This window comes from Hermetia illucens, chromosome 2 (genome assembly GCF_905115235.1).
Source record: "Hermetia illucens chromosome 2, iHerIll2.2.curated.20191125, whole genome shotgun sequence".
NCBI lineage: Eukaryota > Metazoa > Arthropoda > Insecta > Diptera > Stratiomyidae > Hermetia > Hermetia illucens.
The window spans coordinates 160291526-160313045 of record NC_051850.1 but is presented as its reverse complement, the minus strand read 5'-3'; the positions used below and the strand labels follow the sequence as shown (position 1 = coordinate 160313045).

The following is a 21520-nucleotide window of genomic DNA, read 5'->3' as shown; positions in this document are numbered from 1 at the left end:
AAGACTATGAATTTGAGGAAGTCATCATTGACAAGCTGCCGACATCTTCCGCTGAAGTGACACTAATTAAAACTGCCAATAATCGAAAAATATTGGTAGATTCCCTCTATATCGAGAATGCAACCCCCCAATTGAGCGACTGGGACAAGGTTTAACCGTCATGGATGACCTCCAGTAAAAATTCAAGTGCTTTAATTTTCGGTGGTGACTTCAACTCAAGGCACTTCCGTTAATTAGAATTTAATCTAACGAACAGTCAAGTACAAAGACGGAATCCTAGGAAACCGGATTGAAGAAAGTTCAATGGACTTCTTGGCAACAAAGTGTAGCTACCTAGGCGACTAAGGACTCCTTTGGCGATATGAGATCAATTGGAAACTCTGAATCGCACACTTTTAGAGTGCTTTAAAGAGGCTTGTCATATTTCCTGAGGCCAACGTGGTAAACGCGGTAAAACGGTTCAATGATGGAACCGAGAACTGCAAAGACTCAGGAAATCAACCAGACGACTTCTAAATCGTGCTTGCATAAGTAATAAGGATGAAGACTGGGTAAACTTTCGGAACTTACAGTGTGAATACAAGAGGCTTGTAAAGCGTTCGAAATGAGGAACTGTGAGGAACTGGAAGGTGAAAGGGAGACTTCCAGATTGTGCAGAGTCCTTAATAAGGATGATTCGGCCAAGTTGGACTCTCTTAGAAAACCGAATGGTATTTTCACGAACTCTAGAGTTGAGTCTATACAGACTCTCTTGGAAGTACACCATCAGTGAGAAAAGGTCTCTGAAGTGGGAGTAAAAGAATTGCGGTATTTGCAAACCCTTCAACCGGAAGGTGTTTCAAGGGGAATTGGGACACTGCGGGAGCGGTTGTTACCAATGAAAAGGCGAGAGCTGCTGTACTATCATTGACCTGACACCTGACATGGATGACATATTCCCAGTGATGCTAAAGGAGGGTATGGGGCATTTAGAGCAACTTCTAAGAAATATTTTCCAAGGATGTCTTCCTCTGAACTGCATGCCTTCCTCTTGGCAGAAGCTTAAGGTGGTCTTCCTACCTATGCCTGAGAAAGATGACTATTTAAATCCAAAGAACTTCAGACAATTCAACTTAACATTATTTTCGCTGAAATGTCTGAAGAGACTGGTTGAGGATCATATTCACGAGAAGGCGTTAAGGTCGCACCCACTAAATGAAAACCAACATGCTTATTAACGTGGAAAGTCCTGTGAAGTCTGCTCTTCACTCTTTGGTTTCAAAGATAGAAGACGCAAGTCTGAAAGGCGAGTTCGCGATGGGGTTGCTTGTCGACATTGAAGAGGCGTTCGACTGTGCACCCTTCCAAAAGCTCTGTTATGCCGCTAGAGAGCATGGTGTTGATGAAACATTAATTAAGTGGATCTATGCTACGCTAACGCAGAGGCTGCTGTGTGCTGAAGCGGAAGCGACAAAAGGCTGTCCTCAAAGAGGTGTGCTATCGCCACTTCTATGGAGTATGCTGATCGACTCACTACTATATGAACTGCAAAATCTGCCAGTACACGTTCAAGCTTATGCGTATGACGTGGCTGTGCTGGTTGTTGGTCGAGATCTCGAATTGGTGTGTAGGGAAATGAAATCTCGGACGCTTTAGCAAAAGAGGGGTTCAATCTCCTCCATGCCAGGACCAGAACTAGCAATTGAAGTATCAACAACCAGCAATTGTAGGAACAAGCTTCCCAAAGCTGCTAGACACCCCAAAATTTTCCTGTTAGAACCAAACATGCATACCGCAAAGTTAATCTTGTCGAAAAGCATGAGGACACATTTTCTATGTGAATGCCCCGCCTATGGACGCATTAGGCATCAGAACTTCGGTGCCTATATTCTCCAGATGCAACATCCACTAACGGAAATCCTGCGATACGTTAACGAATCCGGAATATTCCGTTAGACGGGGGAGACGAGTATATTAGGTCACTGTTGCAGGGGCACTAGTAAAAATTGCCGAGAGCAGGCAAATTTTGGTAATCTCTCACTGCTTCGAATGTGACTCTCAAACTGACCAGCTGGAACATGATATCTAATCAAAATTAAAGTACGTCATTTTCGAAAGGCAATAATCTTGTGGATTAAAGTTTTTGTTTAAGAATCGAGGGATTCCTAGAACCGCCATCCAGTTAATGGCGGATCGGACCAGTTGGAAAGCAACATGCTCTCTCGGTTGTGGTCTACGGAACCCCCATCCTTGGGCAAGCTCCCAAGTTGCAGAACATGACTTGCTGTTTCGTCCAGTGCAGAGGCAACTCATCAGACGCTGCCTCACTTCTGCCCTGGGAGCAGCGTGGTCGAAGTGGTTACAAGTTGGCTCCCTTATATTAATTCAAAAACACGACATGCGTATCAATTATATTGAAGACAAAACCGCCTTGTAAAATTCAGGCCTAAGCCGGCCGAGGTTAACCTAAAAGTTTTGTTTAAGAAGTTCCTAAGTCCGTCATCCACTTAATGGGACTAACTGCCTGAGAACTCCAATCCGGGAAATGTTTGCCGAATTCCATAACGAAAAACGTATCCGTAAGTTAACATATGTCAAAGACAGTTGAATTTGTTTCAGCACATAAATAGGCGGACAGGTAGAAACAAATGCCTCAACTTTGTTCTTATCAAAACGAGGAGCTTATCTGCAGTCAATTACAAAAACGCAAATACCAGCGAAATCTTTTGAACCTCAGCTCCACACTCCTTCGCCCCGCACCAAACTCGCCGTACCGTCAATTGTTGACTTGAAACCTTCTAACAAACATTCTGCAACGGCAAACTCTCTGCGTTTATGCCAGCTCACGGGACTTACCAAAGATTTTAATGGTAACAAATTGGTCCGGGCAGACGAAATTCCTAGCTTCGCCATTGAGAGCGTACCCAAGGCCTCAATGGAGCTTCATCTTGAAGGCTTTAAGAAATGCATTAACATAGGCTATTTTCCCTGAACATGGAATATAGCACAAGGATTACCAAGAGCCTCAAAACTATAGGCCTACCACCCTTTTATCAAAGTTGAGTAAACTTTTGAACAAAGTATGGACTGTAGGGTTGGTCCAACATTGCGACCTCACAAGTATTATTCCTAGTAGTGGGCCTAGTAGACTCAAATTTAATAACCTACGGTAACATGTGCACTAGACTTGGAAAAGCCTTTTGACTCCGTAGGGGTAGATGGTCTCATATATATAAATATAATTGACCATGAATTCCTTATCCGAATAATTAGACTTTTTATAAGCACCTTCGAAGGCAGTCACTTCTATATTAGGGTGAGAAATGAATTCTCCTATCTCCTGTCGGTTACTTCGGGAGTACTGCAGCGATCCACTTCAGGACCAACTTTCTACAACATGTTCACGAATGACGTTCTGGTCCCAGAGGGTGGTACAGATCTGGTCAAATTTTCCGGGGTAACGCTTAATTTCTCTTCAAACTTTCGCTCCGACAAGGCACAACTAAATTTAACCTGTATTCCTCGCCGATGCCATAAAATAACGTTTTCTTTCAATTTCATCTATTTTCCAAAGAGTACATTTTTTTTATCGGCTGACAGTGGGTTGTTGAAGAAACATGCTGGCCAAGGAGCTAGGGGTAGAAGCTAATCTTTCTTATGCTTTGTCATCTGGAATGAGTCGCAGTTCATGAACTTTTTTTGGGTCCACTTCCTCTTAAATGATTCGAGCAGCTTATTTGGCTCGAAATAAGAAGCTTTTCTTTAGGGTAACAATACATATTTTTAGAAGTTTAATCTCCGTTTGCAATGACATTTTCCAGGTGTTTTGCAAATACCACCCCTTTTTGGCATCACTGTTTGCCCAGGAGCCGTCTCCTGATATTTAGGGTGATTGATTTGAACATGCCTTTTTACTGTTTGCAACTTTCCCTAAGGAAAAGTCATATAGTTGGGGTATGGGTAGGGTAGGTAGGTATCAGTGGCCGCTCCGAGGGGCCCAATTAGCGCGTGGTGCGCCGTTTTGATGCCACAAACTCCTAAGACCGTGACTGTTGTTATGGGAGCAGGGAGGCAGAGTCCAGCCGGCTCGGATCTTCAGAGCCAGCCCGTAGCATTCACGAAGGAAAGCAGCTCTCTGACCCTGCAGCTAGAAATCTCTCTGAGGTCCCCAAAGAATGGTTTATCCAATGTCCGCAGCCTGACTCTAGCCAGAGCTGGGCAATCGCAGAGAAAGTGCATGAGGGTTTCGCTTTCTTCTCCGCAGCTTCGGCAATGCGAGTTGTAGGGTATGCCGAGCCTAGCGGCATCGTCCCCTATGGGCCAGTGCCCCGTGCAGACCGCCGTAATCTTGAAAGCATTTGCACATGTCTGGCACAGGAGATCTCGTGATCGAGCTATGTTATAAGCGGGCCAAATTCTCCTTGACTTGGCACAGCTTGTAAGCCTTCGCCATCTCAGGCCCGCGGCTGCTAGGTAGTGCGAGTAGACTCCGCCCTCGATAGCCGACTGTATTCACCGTGGGACTGCCAAGAGCAGAGCTTTGCCTGGCCAACTTGGGGTAGAAAAATCAAAGAGACGCAATTGAAGCCAGAACTTTTCGGAGACAGTCTGGATACTAGTTAAGTTAAATATATGTAAGTGACCATGTTTAGAAGAATGAAAATAAATTCCAACCATGCGTGGTGCTCCTGGAAACATGCGAATTGAGAAATGAGTATCACAATGGGAAATTATCACCCGAAAATTATTATGAGATAAGAATTTAAGATGGGACCAGTATCTCTGAGCATTTGCATATTCAAAAGTTGTTCTTTTCGAATTTGATATATTAATGAACGCAGCATCGAACCCCTGCCAATAAAAGGTTAAATCCCTACAAGTGTTATTAATAATTACGGCTACACAAAAATAGACTATGTGGAAAAACATGTCTTAAAATGGCTCATTATTTATCGATTAGGACGTAGAAAGTATCTTCTGCACATGGCGATAAGAATCAAATTAACTAACTGCGGACTTATGTATTTACTGGTGAGCAATAGCTTGCTAATCAATTATTTAGTATTTCAACCTTTCTTTTGTGTTCACAGAAAGTGATAAGCACCTCTTTGGACTCATAGTTCTTATCTTGAAATGTGAATGTTCTCATAACATCGCGCATGTGTTGCTCCAAACAGATTTGCTTCAAAATATTGGATGGCTCTTTTCCGCTCGTGTACTAAGCACAGGGCGCTCACATGGTCATGTTTTTGTTTATTATTTTTATTTATTACATATTATACTAATGAGCCCATGCTTTCGTCTCACTATCTTCACAATTAAGACCGTTTAAGTGATAAGCCAACAGCAAAATATTTAGTTTTCGTTAATTAAGGCCAAGGTGCGACATTACTAGAAGTAACTCCCAAGGTAGGCCCATGCCATAAATAATTCAGTTCATATCATATGGAATGGGCTGCAAAATACTCTTTCGGAGTCATGTAAATGTTTATTTCATAAAGTGTAACAGCTATCTTAGGTTCAATGCAAAACTTGGAATTCTTATATTCGTTTGCCTTTTATCTTAGGGATAATATTTTTGCATTAAAACTTAGAACGCGTCATAGTTGCTCTTTGCTGTTTTCAAAAAAAAAATAAAAAGATGTGGTACCCTTTAGTCTATGAGGTCCATACGTACTAGCAGTCAAAGTTAAAACGAAAAAATGGAGAGAAAGAGAGTTAAATTTTGTGCCCATAATCACAGATGATACCGCGATGGCGACCCACGCCCTATTTGGTGTATAACGCGTCAAGCATATCAATGCGTCATCGCACGACGTCACGACTTTCCGAGATGCTTGTAATGTTTCTCCACTGTTCTATGTCACGGGGCTCTAAGATAATGTTGTTCGTGTTTGCCTTCACTCTCAGTGTGCTTCCCCTTTTTACAAATCCAAAGTCATCTGGGCAAGGGCCATGATTCGGTAAAAGATATCAACAACATAGTAGATATCAACAACATAGTTGAGCAAAGGTGACATAATACTTTGAACCATTCCACGTCCTCAAGTCAAGGCAGCATGAAGAACGTCTCTGATGAAGTAAAGAAAGTTTCGAAAACAAATGGAAACCCTGGCGGACTCCGCTTTGGACTTCAAATTTCCGTAAAATCTTACCTAGATGCAACACATGACATTTTGAACCAGCATATGCCGAAGGTTTTCCATATAGCGGAGAAGAATGCTTTCTAAGAGCAATTACACGCAGTTCAGGAGAGGCTTCCTAAAGGTGACATTGCGATGGTGATTGGTGATCTGAATGTCAAGGTGGGCTCTGACAACGCCTTATTCGGATATGTGATGGAAAAACACGGTCTTCGTGACCGTACCTTTAATTGGCGTGAGGTTTGTGGAATTCTGTAGCTTCCACTGCCTCGTCATTGTTAGTACATTGTTCGAACATAGAGGTTGCCAAGAAGTCAGTTGGGTTTCATTTAACTGACACGGTAGAAGCAATCAAATTGACCGCTTTACGATCAGCAGTGGATTTAGGAGCTGTCTCCTGGATGTGCATAACAAGAGAGTTACTGACATGGGCTTCGAATGAGGTCACCTGATCTGATCTGATCTGATGGTCGCATAAATTGGTTTCTGATTTCTGCAGCGTTGGAGAGCTATGATCTTCTATGCTCAACATCGATCGCTTATATGATCGACAGAGGACGGGAAGCGGATAGATGGAAGGGGTTGAAGGTTCTATTGACCGTTCCGAGCGATGGCAGCGTAACGCACTCAAACTTCGATAGTGAACGAAATTTCGTGAAGTTGGGCGTATTGCGCGCCGTGACAAAAAAGAATTTGTTATTGTGCTGATTAGAGAAGCGAAAGATGCCGCGAAGCGTAATGATTTCAGAAGTGTATATCGCATCACGAAAGAACCTTTCGATGGTCCTGTGAAGGAGGTTAATAGTCGACTTTTCATTCACGATGAGGAACAACTGAAGAGGTGGAGGACACTTGGGTGTACTCGTAAGTATTGTCAAGCAAGCATAAAATTGCTGGTCTGAAACACGAGGGAAATGTGAATGCAATAGTATAAGAAAAACATAGGTACCTGGGAAAATGTCAGAATAATTAACCGCTACCGGATAGGCTGGTTGCCATTCCGTTTTTTTCGGAATCGGATATATTAAGAATTCCTTCGAATAAGGGTAGAACCATGTGGCGGCTTCCACTTCTCATGCCTAGTGACAGTGAAAAGTTCTGGCATTGACATTCATAGCCTCGCGGATTCCATTCAACAAGATTACAAAAAATTACCAAAGCCTCCTATTATGAAGCGCCTCAGCTCTGTTGGTAAAGGCCTACCCAACAAGGCCCCGAAGCTTGAAGCCAACAATCCCATTCATAAAACGCATACGAAATTTAATGGACAAAAGCTAACCGATATCCTAAAACATATAATGCTGATAGCACCGTGCTGCAGGAAGTGATGCAGAATTTTTGGCACATCTACTCTTGACGACAAGAATTTCTTCCTTGAAGAGGAAGGACGAGCCTTTGGTGCCTGCTCTACGTATGACCCCTAAATTTAGCCAGGGTACGTTAATAGTAAGTACTAATGAATAGCTAGATAGGGATGGACATAACCGATGATAATCGATTCTGAATTATCAAGGTGCGCAAGTTGGCGAGAAATGGATGGTGGAACTTTAAGCGACAAATATCCACAAAATTTTCGAAATAACTTCAGATAGAATCGCTTTTAATCAAGTTGGCTTCTTTGAACCTGACGAATGAAAGACCATATAGGGACACCAATATCAACTTGGATCATCATTTTGATGGGGTGAGGTTCCGAATTAGACTTCATAACTTCAGAAGGCAGCTGGAGCTGAAAAACGACATGACAGACAGAAGGAGGAGACCTATGCAATCGATGAATACATGGAGCAGTCGTACCGGGCGGTACTTTTATCAAAGCATAAACAAAGATGACAGTATACGCTATGATACGTCTACTGTCGTAACATAATAAAGGAAAAGAGCATGAGAATGAGCATATGAGACAGGCACAATACTCTAAAGAATTGTTTAGCAGTCAGATTTCTGAGTTGAAGACGACTGCTAACATTATTGGTTGTATACAACAAGGAATGGGGCCATTATAGAGACATTATGATGTTGAGTACCTACTTGACAGAATGGGCTCATATGCCCAACACATTATTAGCCCATACCAACTAAGTTTCGCCTCAGAAAAGTCTGCAACCCATCAAATGTTCTGCCTACAGTAATCGATAGGAAACCTTCTGAAATCTAATCGCCTTTTCATGGATTTCAAGGTCGGGTATGATGGCGTAGCCAGAGTAAAACTTTACATGGCGATGAGAGAATTCAACATCCAAGTAAAATTGATAAGTTTGATTAGGCTGACCGTGACAAAGCCAGATCAAAGAAAATGGGTCCTATGGACTCCAACGGACTATGACGGGCAGATGGACTATTATGTATGTATTTTTGTTCAGCCTGGCATTGGTAAAAGTAATACCGAGACCTAGAAGTGAGTATTACTAGTACCATCTTCATCAAATCTACCCAATTCCAATCCCGTCTAAGGACGAACATGCCCTATAGAAAGCTTTAATATTAACGAAAGCAATACGGTGACAGCATTGGGAATAATGGCAAGAGCTCAACTACCGATAGGAAGGGAAAGCTTTAATGAAGTTGAATTATTGTCCTATCTGAAGTGCTACGCCCCGTGAGTTGGGGCCTAAAAATACACTCAAAACCTTCCCAACTTGTTGTGAGAGGCGACTAAAAGGGATAAAAATTTCTGGGCTAGCAACCTGCATATTATGCCATTTTATGGTCACTTACGTTCGTTTGCATGTTGCGCCCGCCATTTCTCACAGTATTGGAAACCTGGGATCCCCCGAGTTCAACATCGACCGCTTGTACTACCCAGCTGTCGCTTGACAGTGGAAGAACTATCTTGCTGATCGGAAGGCAGATCTACTGAGTAACCCTCCTGAGAATATCGATGAGCATTGGGCGGTCATCAAAAATGCTGCACAGGTCGTCGGCCACGTCCCGAAAGAGCGTCATTAGATCTGGCTGACTGCGGAGTCGCGGAAGCAGATCGATGAACGGAGGACGTTGGAAGCTCCACTGACCGCTGCGAGTAATGGCGGGCGTGACGCTCTCGAACTCTGATATCGACCGAAATTCTGAGAAGTTCAGCTACTCAGCTAGTCAGGGAAGCGGAAGATACCGCAGATTGCAAGTGTATACCGCATCACGAAAGGGCTTGCATGTGGTCGCAAATCTTTCGATGGTCCTGTGAAGAACGTCAACGGTCGACTTCTCATCTACGATGATGAACAACTGAAGAGGTGGAAAGAACCCTTCACCAGGGTCCTTAACCGTATTACATCCGGTGAGGTTCCTTCCCTTGTGGTTGGTCACCGTAACATGCGGATACGAACTGTTCCTCTAAGCGCAAGAGAAATCATTTCGGCCATCAATGCACTCAAACGGAGTAAAGCCGCTGGGCTTGACTGTCTCCCCGCAGTTATTAATCGCTGCACCTGCAGTTACTGTATTTCACAGTGCTAGGATGAAGGGGGGGGGGGGGGGGGGTTGCAGCCAATTATTAAAAATTATAGTAATATACTATTATTAACTTAATTTGAACAGATATCGGTGTGGAATATATTTCGGAACCCAGGCACCATATGGTGGCAGCTTCCTGATTTTTTTCAGATTTTTCAGTAGGGTAGTTTCTAGGAATCGCCCCCTTAAAAAATTTTCACTTTTCAACCCCCCGCAATCCCCACCTTTCTAACAAATGTCAGAATTAAGACCGGCTTCGAGAAGTACTGACCGAGACCTTATATGTTTGCCGAGGCGTTCACCACATGCCTTAAAGTCCATCTTTATTTCCTACAAAATGGAAGAAGCAGAAATTAATACTAGTCCCCAAGCCAAACAAACCTTTGAGCGAAGCTTTGTCCTGCAGGCCGATATGCTTTCTAAATAATACTTGTCCTAGTAGCTAACGCAGCCAAGACCGCACTTGACGGGCATATGTTGTGCAGTGATTACACTTGATGTGAAGAATGCCTTCAATTCCGCTAGATGGAGCAAGATACTTGAGTCCCTAATCAACTTAGGCGTGGCGAAGTATTTGATCTGTATCGTTGCCGACTTCCTAATTTATAGGATTCGGTGCTGCGAATCAAATGAAGGAATGAAATCATACCAAATGACATGCGGAGTTCCACAAGGTTCTGTCCTAGGGCCACTCTTGTGGATTATTATATATAACGGAGTACAGACGCTAGACCTTCCTACTGGTGTGACCTCCATTGGTTTCGCGGGCGATTTTGGTGTGACGGTTGTTGCACGTCTTCTCGTAGAAGTCGAGCTTTACGCAAATGGTTAGAGAACGGTGGTTTACAGCTCGCAGAGCATAAGACGGAAGTAGCACTTATAACTAAGCGGAGAAAGTGCACTTCCATCAAAGATCAAAGTTGAAATGCAAACAATTCATCCAAGCCTGCGCTCAAGTACTTAGGCGTAATTATTGACCAGAGCTTAAACTTCAGATTTCACGTGGAGGGTGCAGCAACCGATGCATATAACATTGGAGCGCTGGTTGCGAGAATGCTACCAACGAATTTATGATCGAACGTGTCTCACCGAAGAATCTCCTGCCCGTCGGCGACAGTTCGCACGAACTGAAACTGTCGCGGAATGGAAAGAGAAGGGGGGAGGGGGATGGCCGCTGCACTCACAAAATCATATGGAATATCCGGAACTGGATCGAGCGACCGCACGGTGAAGCAGGTTTCGACCTAACTGAATTCTTCAGCGGACATGGAGGCTATCGAGCATATCTGTATCGATTTGGGCGTGGTGATTCGCCATATTGCCCAAATATTGTAGAGGACGCAGAACACGTCTTTTTTCATTGCCCCAGATTCGAAGCCCAAAGGGCTACATTAGAAGCTACAACCAAGGAGCACTTTACACCCGAAAATATAATGGAACTTATGATGAAAGCAAAGGGGATATGGACCGAAGTCGAAAAAGTGATTGCAGTCATAGGAAGGAAGCTTAGGCAGGAAGAAGTCATCCGAAAGAATGAACGCGAGAGAAACCCGAATATTAACATGAGCGTAGAATAAATTCTGATCCAGCCCCGCGACGTAATACCAAATGGGAGTCCCGCGGGGAGAGTGGCAGGAGAAGGAGGTGGTTATAGTGGGTAAGAGTCCCACATAATCGTGTGGCAGAAACCTACGGTAGCATTTGAAGCTTTCCACCTTCCATCGGCCAAAAAAAGACAGACAGACAGACGTACAGACAGTAAACCGGTTTTAATAAGGTTTTGTTTTACATAAAACCTTAAAAGGCAACCCGTGGAGGGTTATCTGCGTGCTCCCTACCGTCGCAAAGATAATGACTAAAATGATCCTGGAACTCATTAAAGAACATCTCGATAGGTTGATCGATAGAGAGCAGGCTGGTTTCTGCTACGGATCCTCCTGCATCGATCGCATCAATACCCTACGGATCATTTTTTTCATAGATTTCGAGAAAGCATCGAGATTGCATCCTGTGACCGATATTATTTCTTCTTGTTATCGGTGAAGTTCCTCATGCCGCCCTGTCCGGAGGAAGTGGAGGAATTCAATGGACGATGACATCTTTCATCAAACACCTCGACTACGCTGATGACATCTGCTTGTTCTCTCATCGGGTCATGGACCTTGCCCAAATGACTCTGGATTTGGAAAGAGAAGCAAGTAGAGTCGGACTGAAGATAAACCGAAGTTCTCAGTCTGACGGGTCATCACGTTCCTCCTCTCCCTATTTGCAGGGCAGACTTGTTAGCACTGATGAAGTGGTTCCCGAAGTATCGGTGTTTGCAAGACCAATAAAAAGCAAGTCTTAATTATTTCAAAAAAGAGAAGTTAGAGAGGATTCATCTAGAATAACCTAACATAGAAAGGATATCGAGAATAATCTCAGCTATGTATAGTTGTAAGGGAACTTTGAACTCAACCCTTTTTTCATTATGCAAAGTTATGCAAACCCGACCTACTTTATGCTAAGGCTCTTAATTTGCTAAATTTTTTAAATGTTACATAATATTTACCAGCAATTTGTTAATCCTATCCATTTTGTTCACAAATTGTTAAGTTCTCACAATTTTTAAAATTGTTTCCTTATCAGTTGAAACCAAGTGCAACCATTTGCAATTCTATCGTTATTTATTACAGTTGAAGTTCATATTTATTGACTGCTCTATCAACATCCGCAATCAATCACATAATCAATAGCGAATTATCGTTATCACCGCAATTTCCTTCACTCAGACCAGATAGCGTCCGGGGATAAACAATCTATCTTTTTATTAGCTTGCGAAATCACAACTCACACAACTCCAGAACACAACACTTAATATTTAAACTTATATCACAGCCACTTTCAACATGACACAATAATAATAAAAAAAATTAGAGAAAAAATTGCAAAGGCAATCTCCACCTTTAGATATATCTGTACACTCGGATTAGCTTGATTACACTCTATATAGCACTGAATATTTCTCTATTTAATTTTAAAATTACACACTACGATGATTAGGAGGAGGTAAACACGATAAATATCACCAGATAAATGATAAAAGTTGCACAAATGCAAAAAGCTTGTTGTTATCAGCGCAATCGAATCATACGAAAGGAGACACACTCGATTCTCCTCTATGAATTTTAGATAAGATATTTACAATCGAAAATAGATACGGGTGTGAGTCACACCTTGTTCAAAACGTACGAGGTTCGATTCAAAAAAGGTGGTCAATAGCGTTACTTGAAACTCATATCCTGTGTCCATTAAACAGTCCCTTTGGCTAGTGAAGATCGTTTATGATTTGATCGATATTCGGATCCGGCGGCTGGTCCTTGAGTAAATCACTTATCGAGTAGGACGAGAGGCTGCGCGAGAATCGCTGTTCCACCAGGATGTCCTCCACTGTCTCCACTTGACCCGCCTTCTTGCGCCGCTTTATCGGTTCGTACTGAGGTGGTGGCTTCAATGAGTTCGGACTATCTGGGGGTTGGTGATTATCGCTGTTATTTGTCGATAGTTGGCCGTTAACGATAGCACTAATGATATCACTGCCATTAAGTTTCTCCTCCGACGGTAATTGCGATACAGAGTTCGATTGTATTTGGCGAGGCTCCTCTAGTGATTTCTGGAGAGTTTGCGGTACCAGCTTGGAATAAGGACCGTTGGTTGTTTCGGCTTTAACTGCTGCACTTGGCTTCTCCACTTTGACCTCGGGTATTTTGAATCCTTCGAAGAAACTAAGTGTGTGTCGTTTGCGAAGGGCCGCCGAGGAAGCCACATGGATTTTTTGCTTCTGCGCCCTTCGCTCGTATTCGTTTGCAATTTTCGCCACTGAATATGTCCCCCTGAATTCCTCATTTGTGTCGTTGCAATTATCAAATTCACCTATGTGCTGGCCTCCGTTATTAACTAGTGAACTTTGAATGAGGGTTGGTGACTTATTAACTGCTTCGGAATTTTCGGTGGTGGTGGCTATTGTCCTTCTCCTAGCGATTAGGTTGGGTTCAATTCGCTTTATCGTTTGTGAGGTTTCCTTCAATTTTGTCCGCCAGGACTTTTTTCGGTTTGCCTCGTATTCAATTTCACGACGTGCATGCTCCCTAATCCTTCGCCAACTCTTGGGGATCAGGGTCAGTACGGAGTAAGCGTAAAATGCGAATTTGAAGTATTGAAACCAAATATCGTACGGCTCAGGTAACATGGCTGCAGACAATGGGCAGTAGGAATCGAACCGGTCACTTAGCAACTCGAAAAACAAGGGTTTGAAACCAGAAGATATTAGATATGTTAGAACTCGCGATCGGACCGTTCACACGAAGCACTTTGTCTGCAATTAGAACTGTGTCAGGTCTGGTTTGGCGTGGCGACGTTTAGTCATGCCTTGTGCACTCCACGGTTTGCTAATCGCGTCAACGTTCTATAAAACCATACTGCGGAATGTTTTGCTACACTGAAGCTGTTCCGCGGCGCTCTCGGGGTTGTTCTTTGTATGCACTATTCTAAATAATTCAGTCTTGAATCAGCAGCATTACACAGACCGGACCGCTGGAGCCGCTCAACACTCATACTTTAACGGCGGAACGACAATTCGCTTGTTCCAGTGCTATTTATCTTATCAGAGATGACGACTACGTAGACGAGAACGGGTAGCGACAATTCCTAGTATTTGCCGAAGTAATGGCACTCAACCTCAACTAGTCCGCTGGGCTGCTTGGACAATAACTCACTCAATACCGCCAAGCACTTAAATCAATTTGCTCGAAAAACTCGCGAATATCTGAAGAATCTGAGAAGTCATTGCTTTTTGAAATGCGACTGCGGATCGCTACCACTTACTTGCCCTCTGTTTGTATAAAAAATTTCTAGATAAAAACGGTGGAGTTCACCTTTAATTTGCTCGGAAAACGGAATGGAGTGTGGGGAAAGAGAAGACGTTTAGTGAAAATTGGCTGCTTGAGTCATCGAAAAATTTCGCATTAAAGATGATACTTTTTATTTTGAATCGTCTTCAATACTCGTTATAGATTGCCGCGGCCTACACGCACACAGCCAGCGCCAAATATGGGCTATACACCTTGTTTTCGCGGACCAGACACAGCCCGGTCAACATTCCATCATTAGCGATCTGCAGGTCTTAGATAGCTTCGTAACGAACATTAAATCCTCCTACGAAATGCCTAATGTGTAAAGTCAGCAGTAACCTTTCTTCGGAAAAAGACTTATAGAGATTGATTGGGATCTGAGGTTACAGTTGGGGATGCAATGAATTGGATACTTTGGATGTGATGTGAGATGAATGGGGCGATTCGGTTGAGTATCAGCCGTCGGCTCCGCGGTTGTAAACTTATTATGGAAGTGACTGTTATTGATTATAATGATAGTAAGGAAAATAAAATCGAGATGTCGTCCCATGAATAATGAATAATTTAATTGTGGAGAACAAAGGTTTCACCACAAAGGAATAAATAACAGTATATTATTATGAAAGTCAGCAACTGCTCATAAACCAGCAGTGAATGTAAGCTAAAACCCTTACGTCACTGGAGTAACTACGAAAGTGTTGTCTGAATTTGAACTGACAGATAAGAGTAGTCATACTGGCACATACAACAAAGCAATCAATGATGTCCCATAAAATCCGAAATAAAGAAGACTGGTGATCAAATATCGGGTCCTCCCCCTCGGACACCACCTTGTCGTGGTGGCGGAGCCTGTGATAGTTTACTACTACACTAAGGGTGATCAAAAACACACGAAGATGGAAACAAAGGATTGTAACTCTCCAAGTGGTAAGAAGTCACAGATTTCGAATCTTCTCGCGACTTTGAGAAATCAGGTCGCGGCCGAGCCACGGATTTTAGAGGCCTCACCAGATTCATGTTCCCCCACGGGGAAATTTGTGGAAGACAAGCTCTCCACTTCAGTGGAAAAGCTGCACCCGGGGTTTACGGCACGGTCAGCCAGAAAGGATAATACAGCAACTTCCTTAATGGGAGGAACTGGAAACCTGACTACGGCTGGTCTGTCAGTGACACTGTTCCCTGATTCTTCCAAAAAACGGGATAGGAAAGCTCGGCAGAAAAAACTTCAGCCGCCAAGGAGAAAGGACTACAAGCTTGCCGGTCAAAATTTTCTCCTCTGCCTTTACCAGGAAATACGGACGAAAGGGAAGTTAGCCTTGGATGACGGAACTAATTCCGGTCTAATTCCGGTATGTGGAAACAGATCCGTGTGGACCTCGGAGGACTTCCAGCCTACGACAACGGAAGGCACTCCGAAAGAAGGGGAAGTTTTTTAACAATGAGGACACCAACAAGTTTGGCGATATCCAGAGAAATCGGACGCAAGAAAGCGGAACTTTCGGCGGAAGGTGGGGACAAGCTGATAACCCGGCTTTTCAGTTAGCGGCGGTTTTCATATTAGTCTACACTTATATTAGGTTGTTGCATATGAAATGGGCGATTTGGCAATCAAGTGAAGTTAGTTGCGATTTTTGCTGTAGCGGCGCCAACCAGTTGGTGCTGTTGGTGTCGGATAATGAAGTATAAATATTTTGAGCATGATTGTGATAACAGTGAATAAAAAGGAAAAAAAGATGGAAAAGAGCCAAGAACGTATATTATTTCAATATGAGTTCAAACTCGGTCATAAAGCAGCGATGGCCACCAGGAACATTAATAGCGCATTTTGAGCTGATACGGTAAGTGAACGAACCACACGGCGGTGGATCGAAAAATTCCGGTCAGGTGACGTAAACCTTCAAAGTGTAAGCCACGTAGACATCCAGGACTATCGGTTGATAACGACGAACTGCGTTTGCTAGTCGAATCCGACACACGTCAATCTGTAAGAGACATTGTAGAGAAGCTGAACTTGGGTTCCGCAAGCCTTACGGAGCAAAGCATGACGCTTCGAATGGAAATTTGCAGTTCTTTACTCTCCCGCAACAGAAGCGATCCCTTTTTGCACAGAATAGTGACATATAATGAAAAATGGATATTATACGACAATCGTCGCCGATCAGCACAATCGCTAGATGCTTATGAGCCACCAAAGTATATGCCGAAACTGAGCTCACGTCCGAAGAAAGTAATAGTGACTGTTTGGTGGTCCACAGCTGGAGTTATCCATTATTATTTTTTGGCACCTGGAGAAACGATAAATGCACAGAATTACTATGCCAAACACGAGAAAATGCACCAAAAATTGAGTATTCAACGGTCGAGATTAGTCAACAGAGATGATGTGATACTCCTTCACGACAATGCACGACCTCATGAATCCAGAACAACGGTTCAAAAGTTGAACGAATTGCAGTATAAGACTCTGCCTCATCCACCATATTCATCGGACCTTTCGCCAACCAACTACCACTTTTTTAATCATTTGGATCATTTTTTGCAAAATAACAATTGCGGAAAGAAGAGGTCAACAAAACGAGTTTATAAACCCCTGAAAATGGGACTTCTACGAAACTGACATACATGCTCTTATATCTCGCTGGGAGAAGTATTTTGAATCGACTGGCACCTATTTTGATTATTTAATTAAATTTTGTTAGCTTTACAGTCGTTTGAAATTTTAGTATCAAATCGGCCATTTCATGTGCAACAACCTAATATCTACAGACATAAGAGTTAGTCAAATTAACGTCGCAGCATGCCAAAGCCTCTCCCTATCTACTGGCAGCAAGGCTGGCAAAGTTGCAGCACTGTCCATATATATTTCTGGTTTAAGAGCCATGGGTTCGTTTTAACAAAATTTTTAATATTGGATCGTCAAGGGGACTAGGATCTTTTTCGATGAGAAATCCTCGAGACCGAGGGCCTCCGTTCTGATGTCAAAATTGTTAGAGGGAACTATGCTGAGACAATTTTGTCCCTAGTACCTTGTTGCGATCAACTTATTCCTACTTCCTATATATAGTATTTCTGGTTGAAGAGCCATATGTTCGTTTTAATAGAATCTGTGGTATTGGATCAGTCAAGGGGACTGGGATCTTCTTCGATGAAAGATCTTCGAGACCGAGGGCCTGCGTTCTGATGTCAAAATTGTTAGAGGCAACTATGCTGACACAATTCTGTTTCCAATACCTTGTTGCAGTCAACTTACAATACCAGGTTAATGGTAAGAGCAAAAACGCCATAGTTGCCTCTGCGTAAGAACTAAGGAATCTAGTAGTGTATGTAGAATCAAGTGGCCTTGAACTTTTAATAGGTTGTGATGCGAACGATCAGCATCTTTGTTGGGAATTGCTACTTCCCAATCCTAGAGGAGAGAAGCTATTTGATTTTATCACTCCAACTGGTCTAATGACCGCGAATGTAGAGAGCGCCTCTGCGTTCGTGGGGCCAAGAAGAAGTGAAGTAATTGACCTAAGAATCTGCACTTCAAAGTTGCTAGAGTTGATTAGAGACTGGCGAGTGCAAGATGAAGCCTCTTTCCCAAATCACCGTTGCTTAGAATTTAGTTTGACTTTCGCAGGCAAACAGTCTGTAACATAAAGACGGAATCCTAGGAAAACGGATTGGACCAAGTTCAATAAACTTCTTGGCGACAAAGTGGAGCTAACTAGATGACCAAGAACACTTTTGGCGATAGAAGATCAATTCGAAACTCTGAATGGCACACATTCAGCATACTGCAAACACTTAGGAAATCAACCAGATGACTTCTAAATCGTGCTTGCAAAAGCAATGAGAGTGAACACTGGGTAAACTTCTGGAACTCACAGCGTGAACATAAGGGGCTCGTAACGTTCAAAACGAGACTCTATGCTGTGGGGAACTGGAAAGTTCAAGGGAGACTTCCAGGCTGTGCTGAGTACTTAACAAGGATGAGTCGGCCAAGTTGGATTCTCTTATAAAACCGGAAGCACTTTGACGAACTCCAGAGTTGAGTCTATACAGACTCTCTTGGAAGTACACCACCCGGGAGAACAGGTCTCAGAAATGGGAAGGAGAGAATTGATGGTTTTTGCAAACCATTCAACACGAAGGGTAATTGGGACACAGCCAGAGCGGTTGTTATCATAGAAAAGGCGAGACCTGCTATAATTTACATCTATCCAACGATGCTAAAGGAAGGTATAGAGCACATAGTGGAATTCCAAAGAAATATTAAGTAGAACCGGGTTATTTGCACTGACTGTTTTTTTTAGAAAAACCAAAATTATTCCTTTTAAGTTCATGAGTAATTTATTGTCCCAAATGTACATTTCAGTAGCAACTTGCTACCTTCATCAGTGGTCAGCATTATGTTGACGAAACTTTAATGAAGTGGATCTACGCTACGCTCATGCATAGATTGCTGTGTGCTGAAGTGAGTGTTGTTCGCTACCTGACAACGAAAGGCTGCACTCAAGGACTAGTGATGGCTGGGCTGAAGGAGATGTGATTGACAGTTGGTGCCTCAGGTACGGAACTCCAGTAAATCCAAACAAAACCACGATGTTATTATTTACAAGAAGGAGTAGACTGAATGGTCTTTGCATTCTAGAGATGAGGTGTATAACCCTTCAACTCTCCGAAGAAGTGAAATGTTTGGAAGTTGTTTTAGACATGTAGAGGTAAAGATGAAACGAGCCCTCCCAGCTTCTGGGCTTTGTAGGCGGACCTTTGCCTCGACATGGGTACTTAGGCCTCAGGTAGTAATGTGGATAGTCACATTGCATAGAACTGTGTGGCTGTGTGCACCATGACATCCAGCGCAGCTCTGAATGCATTACTCAATCTGCTGCCCTTGGATTTGGTTATTCAAAATCCAGCTCATAGACTAATTCGATGAGATGAATAGAGAAACAATGGATATGTGAGCACAGAGCATTGGAAGAGTTATTGGGAGAACTGAATCTAGCTTTCACCATGCCTTCTGATTCTTGGATCCCCATACATTTGTTTAGTAGAAGATATGAAATTATCTTGAAACGAAGAGAAAACTGGGACGAACCAACCGGACGATGGTTCAAAAACAGAACAAGGTTCTGGAGCAGGAATCTTTCGTATCTGGGAGATGTGGGACAATATACAACTGTATTTCAGGCTGAAGTGTATGCGATCTTAAGGGCGGAAACCTGGATGATTGACGAGCGGTTGAAGGGCAGGGACATCGCAATTTGTAACGATAGTCAAGCTGCATCGAGGGCGTTGAACCGTCCTTTGATCACTTCAAAAATTGCTCAGGAATGCAGAAATCGATTGAACTCTGTTTCCATATTCAATACGGTGAAACTACTCCGGGTCATTGTGTTGTCGAGGGAAATGAAAACTCGGATGCTTTAGCGAAAGAGAGTTCAATTTCCCCCATGCCTGGACTTGAACCAGCAATTGGCGTATCAGTAGCATTGGCTAATGCTGCTACCAAAAACTGGGAATAAACTTCCCATAGTGACAGGTAGTTGAGCCTTAATACTGCTAAATAAACCAAACTTTTCCTGTCAGAACCAAACAAATATACTGCGAAGTGTATCATGTCGAAAAGCAAGAAGACTTGCAGAAGTATTGGGGGCATTCTGACTGGCCATAATTCACTAGCTGAGCATATGTTCAGAATAGAAATGATCCAAAATGATACGTGTCCATCCTGTAATGAGGAAGCGGAATCCACGGAACATTCTGTATGTGAGTGTTCATCCTATGGACGCATCAGACATCAGGTTTTGATCCTCACACTGATACTAAGGAGCATTGAAATTGGAGAAAATTAGAATGACAAGGATACTGGGTTGTCGTGTATGTTTGTTTATAATATTTGACATTCTACATATTCTTAGCCAGGTTTGATCATCGCTTTGAAAATGCAAAATTTGTTCAACCTGTGTATTTGCTTTGACCTCCACGAATAGGTCGCTGGAACTCAGGTCCGGATACAGAAAAACGTGCAGACTCTTCCTCGCGAGGATACATGCTCTAGGTCTGCCCTGATTAGCGTCTCCTGTGATGTGGAATAAATTATAATATTTGCTTTAAACCCCTTTGATGATTCGGTCGCCTCCGATTCATGGCTCCTGTATTAGTGCGATGTCGACGTCATCCTCTAGGAGCAAGACAAGCAGATTAGTCGAGGATCACTTCGAGTGCTGCAGATTTAGATGTGCTAGTTTCACCAAGATCTACTTGCGTGGGTGGTTCGTCAGCCCCCGTCGGACCGTCGACCCTCATCTCCTCCGACAGCTCGTTGGCGGGGTCAGTTGGATCTAGGTCATCGTCCGGTTTTGTAGAGCGGAACACTTTCATCTGCGCGGTCCTGACCCCAAACCGCACTTTACAGTCTGCCTTTTCCAGTTCCTCCGGACACTGTCCGTTTGTACGGAGCGGGAAAGGTTGGCTGTTGGTCTGGGGTTCCTCCTCCTTGGTAACTACCCAGTCATCCATTGAAATCCTTGGGTATTGAAAGCGCTGGGATTGAACGAGTTTGTCCTTATGCATGCGGATCTTCAGCAACCAGATGCGAGCGACTGGTCTCCTGGGAATCTAGGCGTAGAGGATAACTTTGAGCTTTGCGCCCTCTCAGGCGAACCGTGAAAGTCCATGGAGAGTTGGTCCTCGCAAGCTATGAAGTGGAACCTACGGACCACGTGAGAGGAATCTAAGCAGGGGATGGGACCGAAAAACAAGAGCTAAAAATCGAAATAGTTGCTTGGAAACAAAGCAATCAACAGGGCAGTCGAAGCGGGGTTAACTAAGTTGGATTGATTGTTTAATTTCAGAGGGGGCACATAATTTTTACCGCGGTCCTCAATTCTCTTCTTATAACGCCACCAATATTAGATAACTGCTGGGCGAAATTTGTTTATCTCCCTTGTAGAGTAAGCTTTGTTTCCTGGAAGATGAAAGATGTAGGTTCTTTTTAGAAGATATTCGGGAAAATGAGTCCCGAAGACTCTAGCGAAAGCCCCAACATTTCCACGATCTGCTTAC

General features: G+C 43.2%; 1 protein-coding gene across 12 annotated transcripts in view; it reads right to left on the bottom strand.

Annotated features, from left to right (window-relative positions):
• Nucleotides 1-21520, bottom strand: part of LOC119649162 (supervillin) — an 838258-nt gene that overhangs the window by 31392 nt on the left and 785346 nt on the right. The window contains exon 1 of one of the 12 annotated variants that reach the window (XM_038051186.1): nt 12127-12259. The exons of the other annotated variants lie outside the window; for them this stretch is intronic. Within the exon in view, the coding sequence (XP_037907114.1) occupies nt 12127-12150 (24 nt within the window). The 5' untranslated portion in view covers nt 12151-12259. Of the gene's footprint in view, nt 1-12126; nt 12260-21520 lie in introns of those variants that run through there. 12 annotated transcript variants of the gene reach the window in all.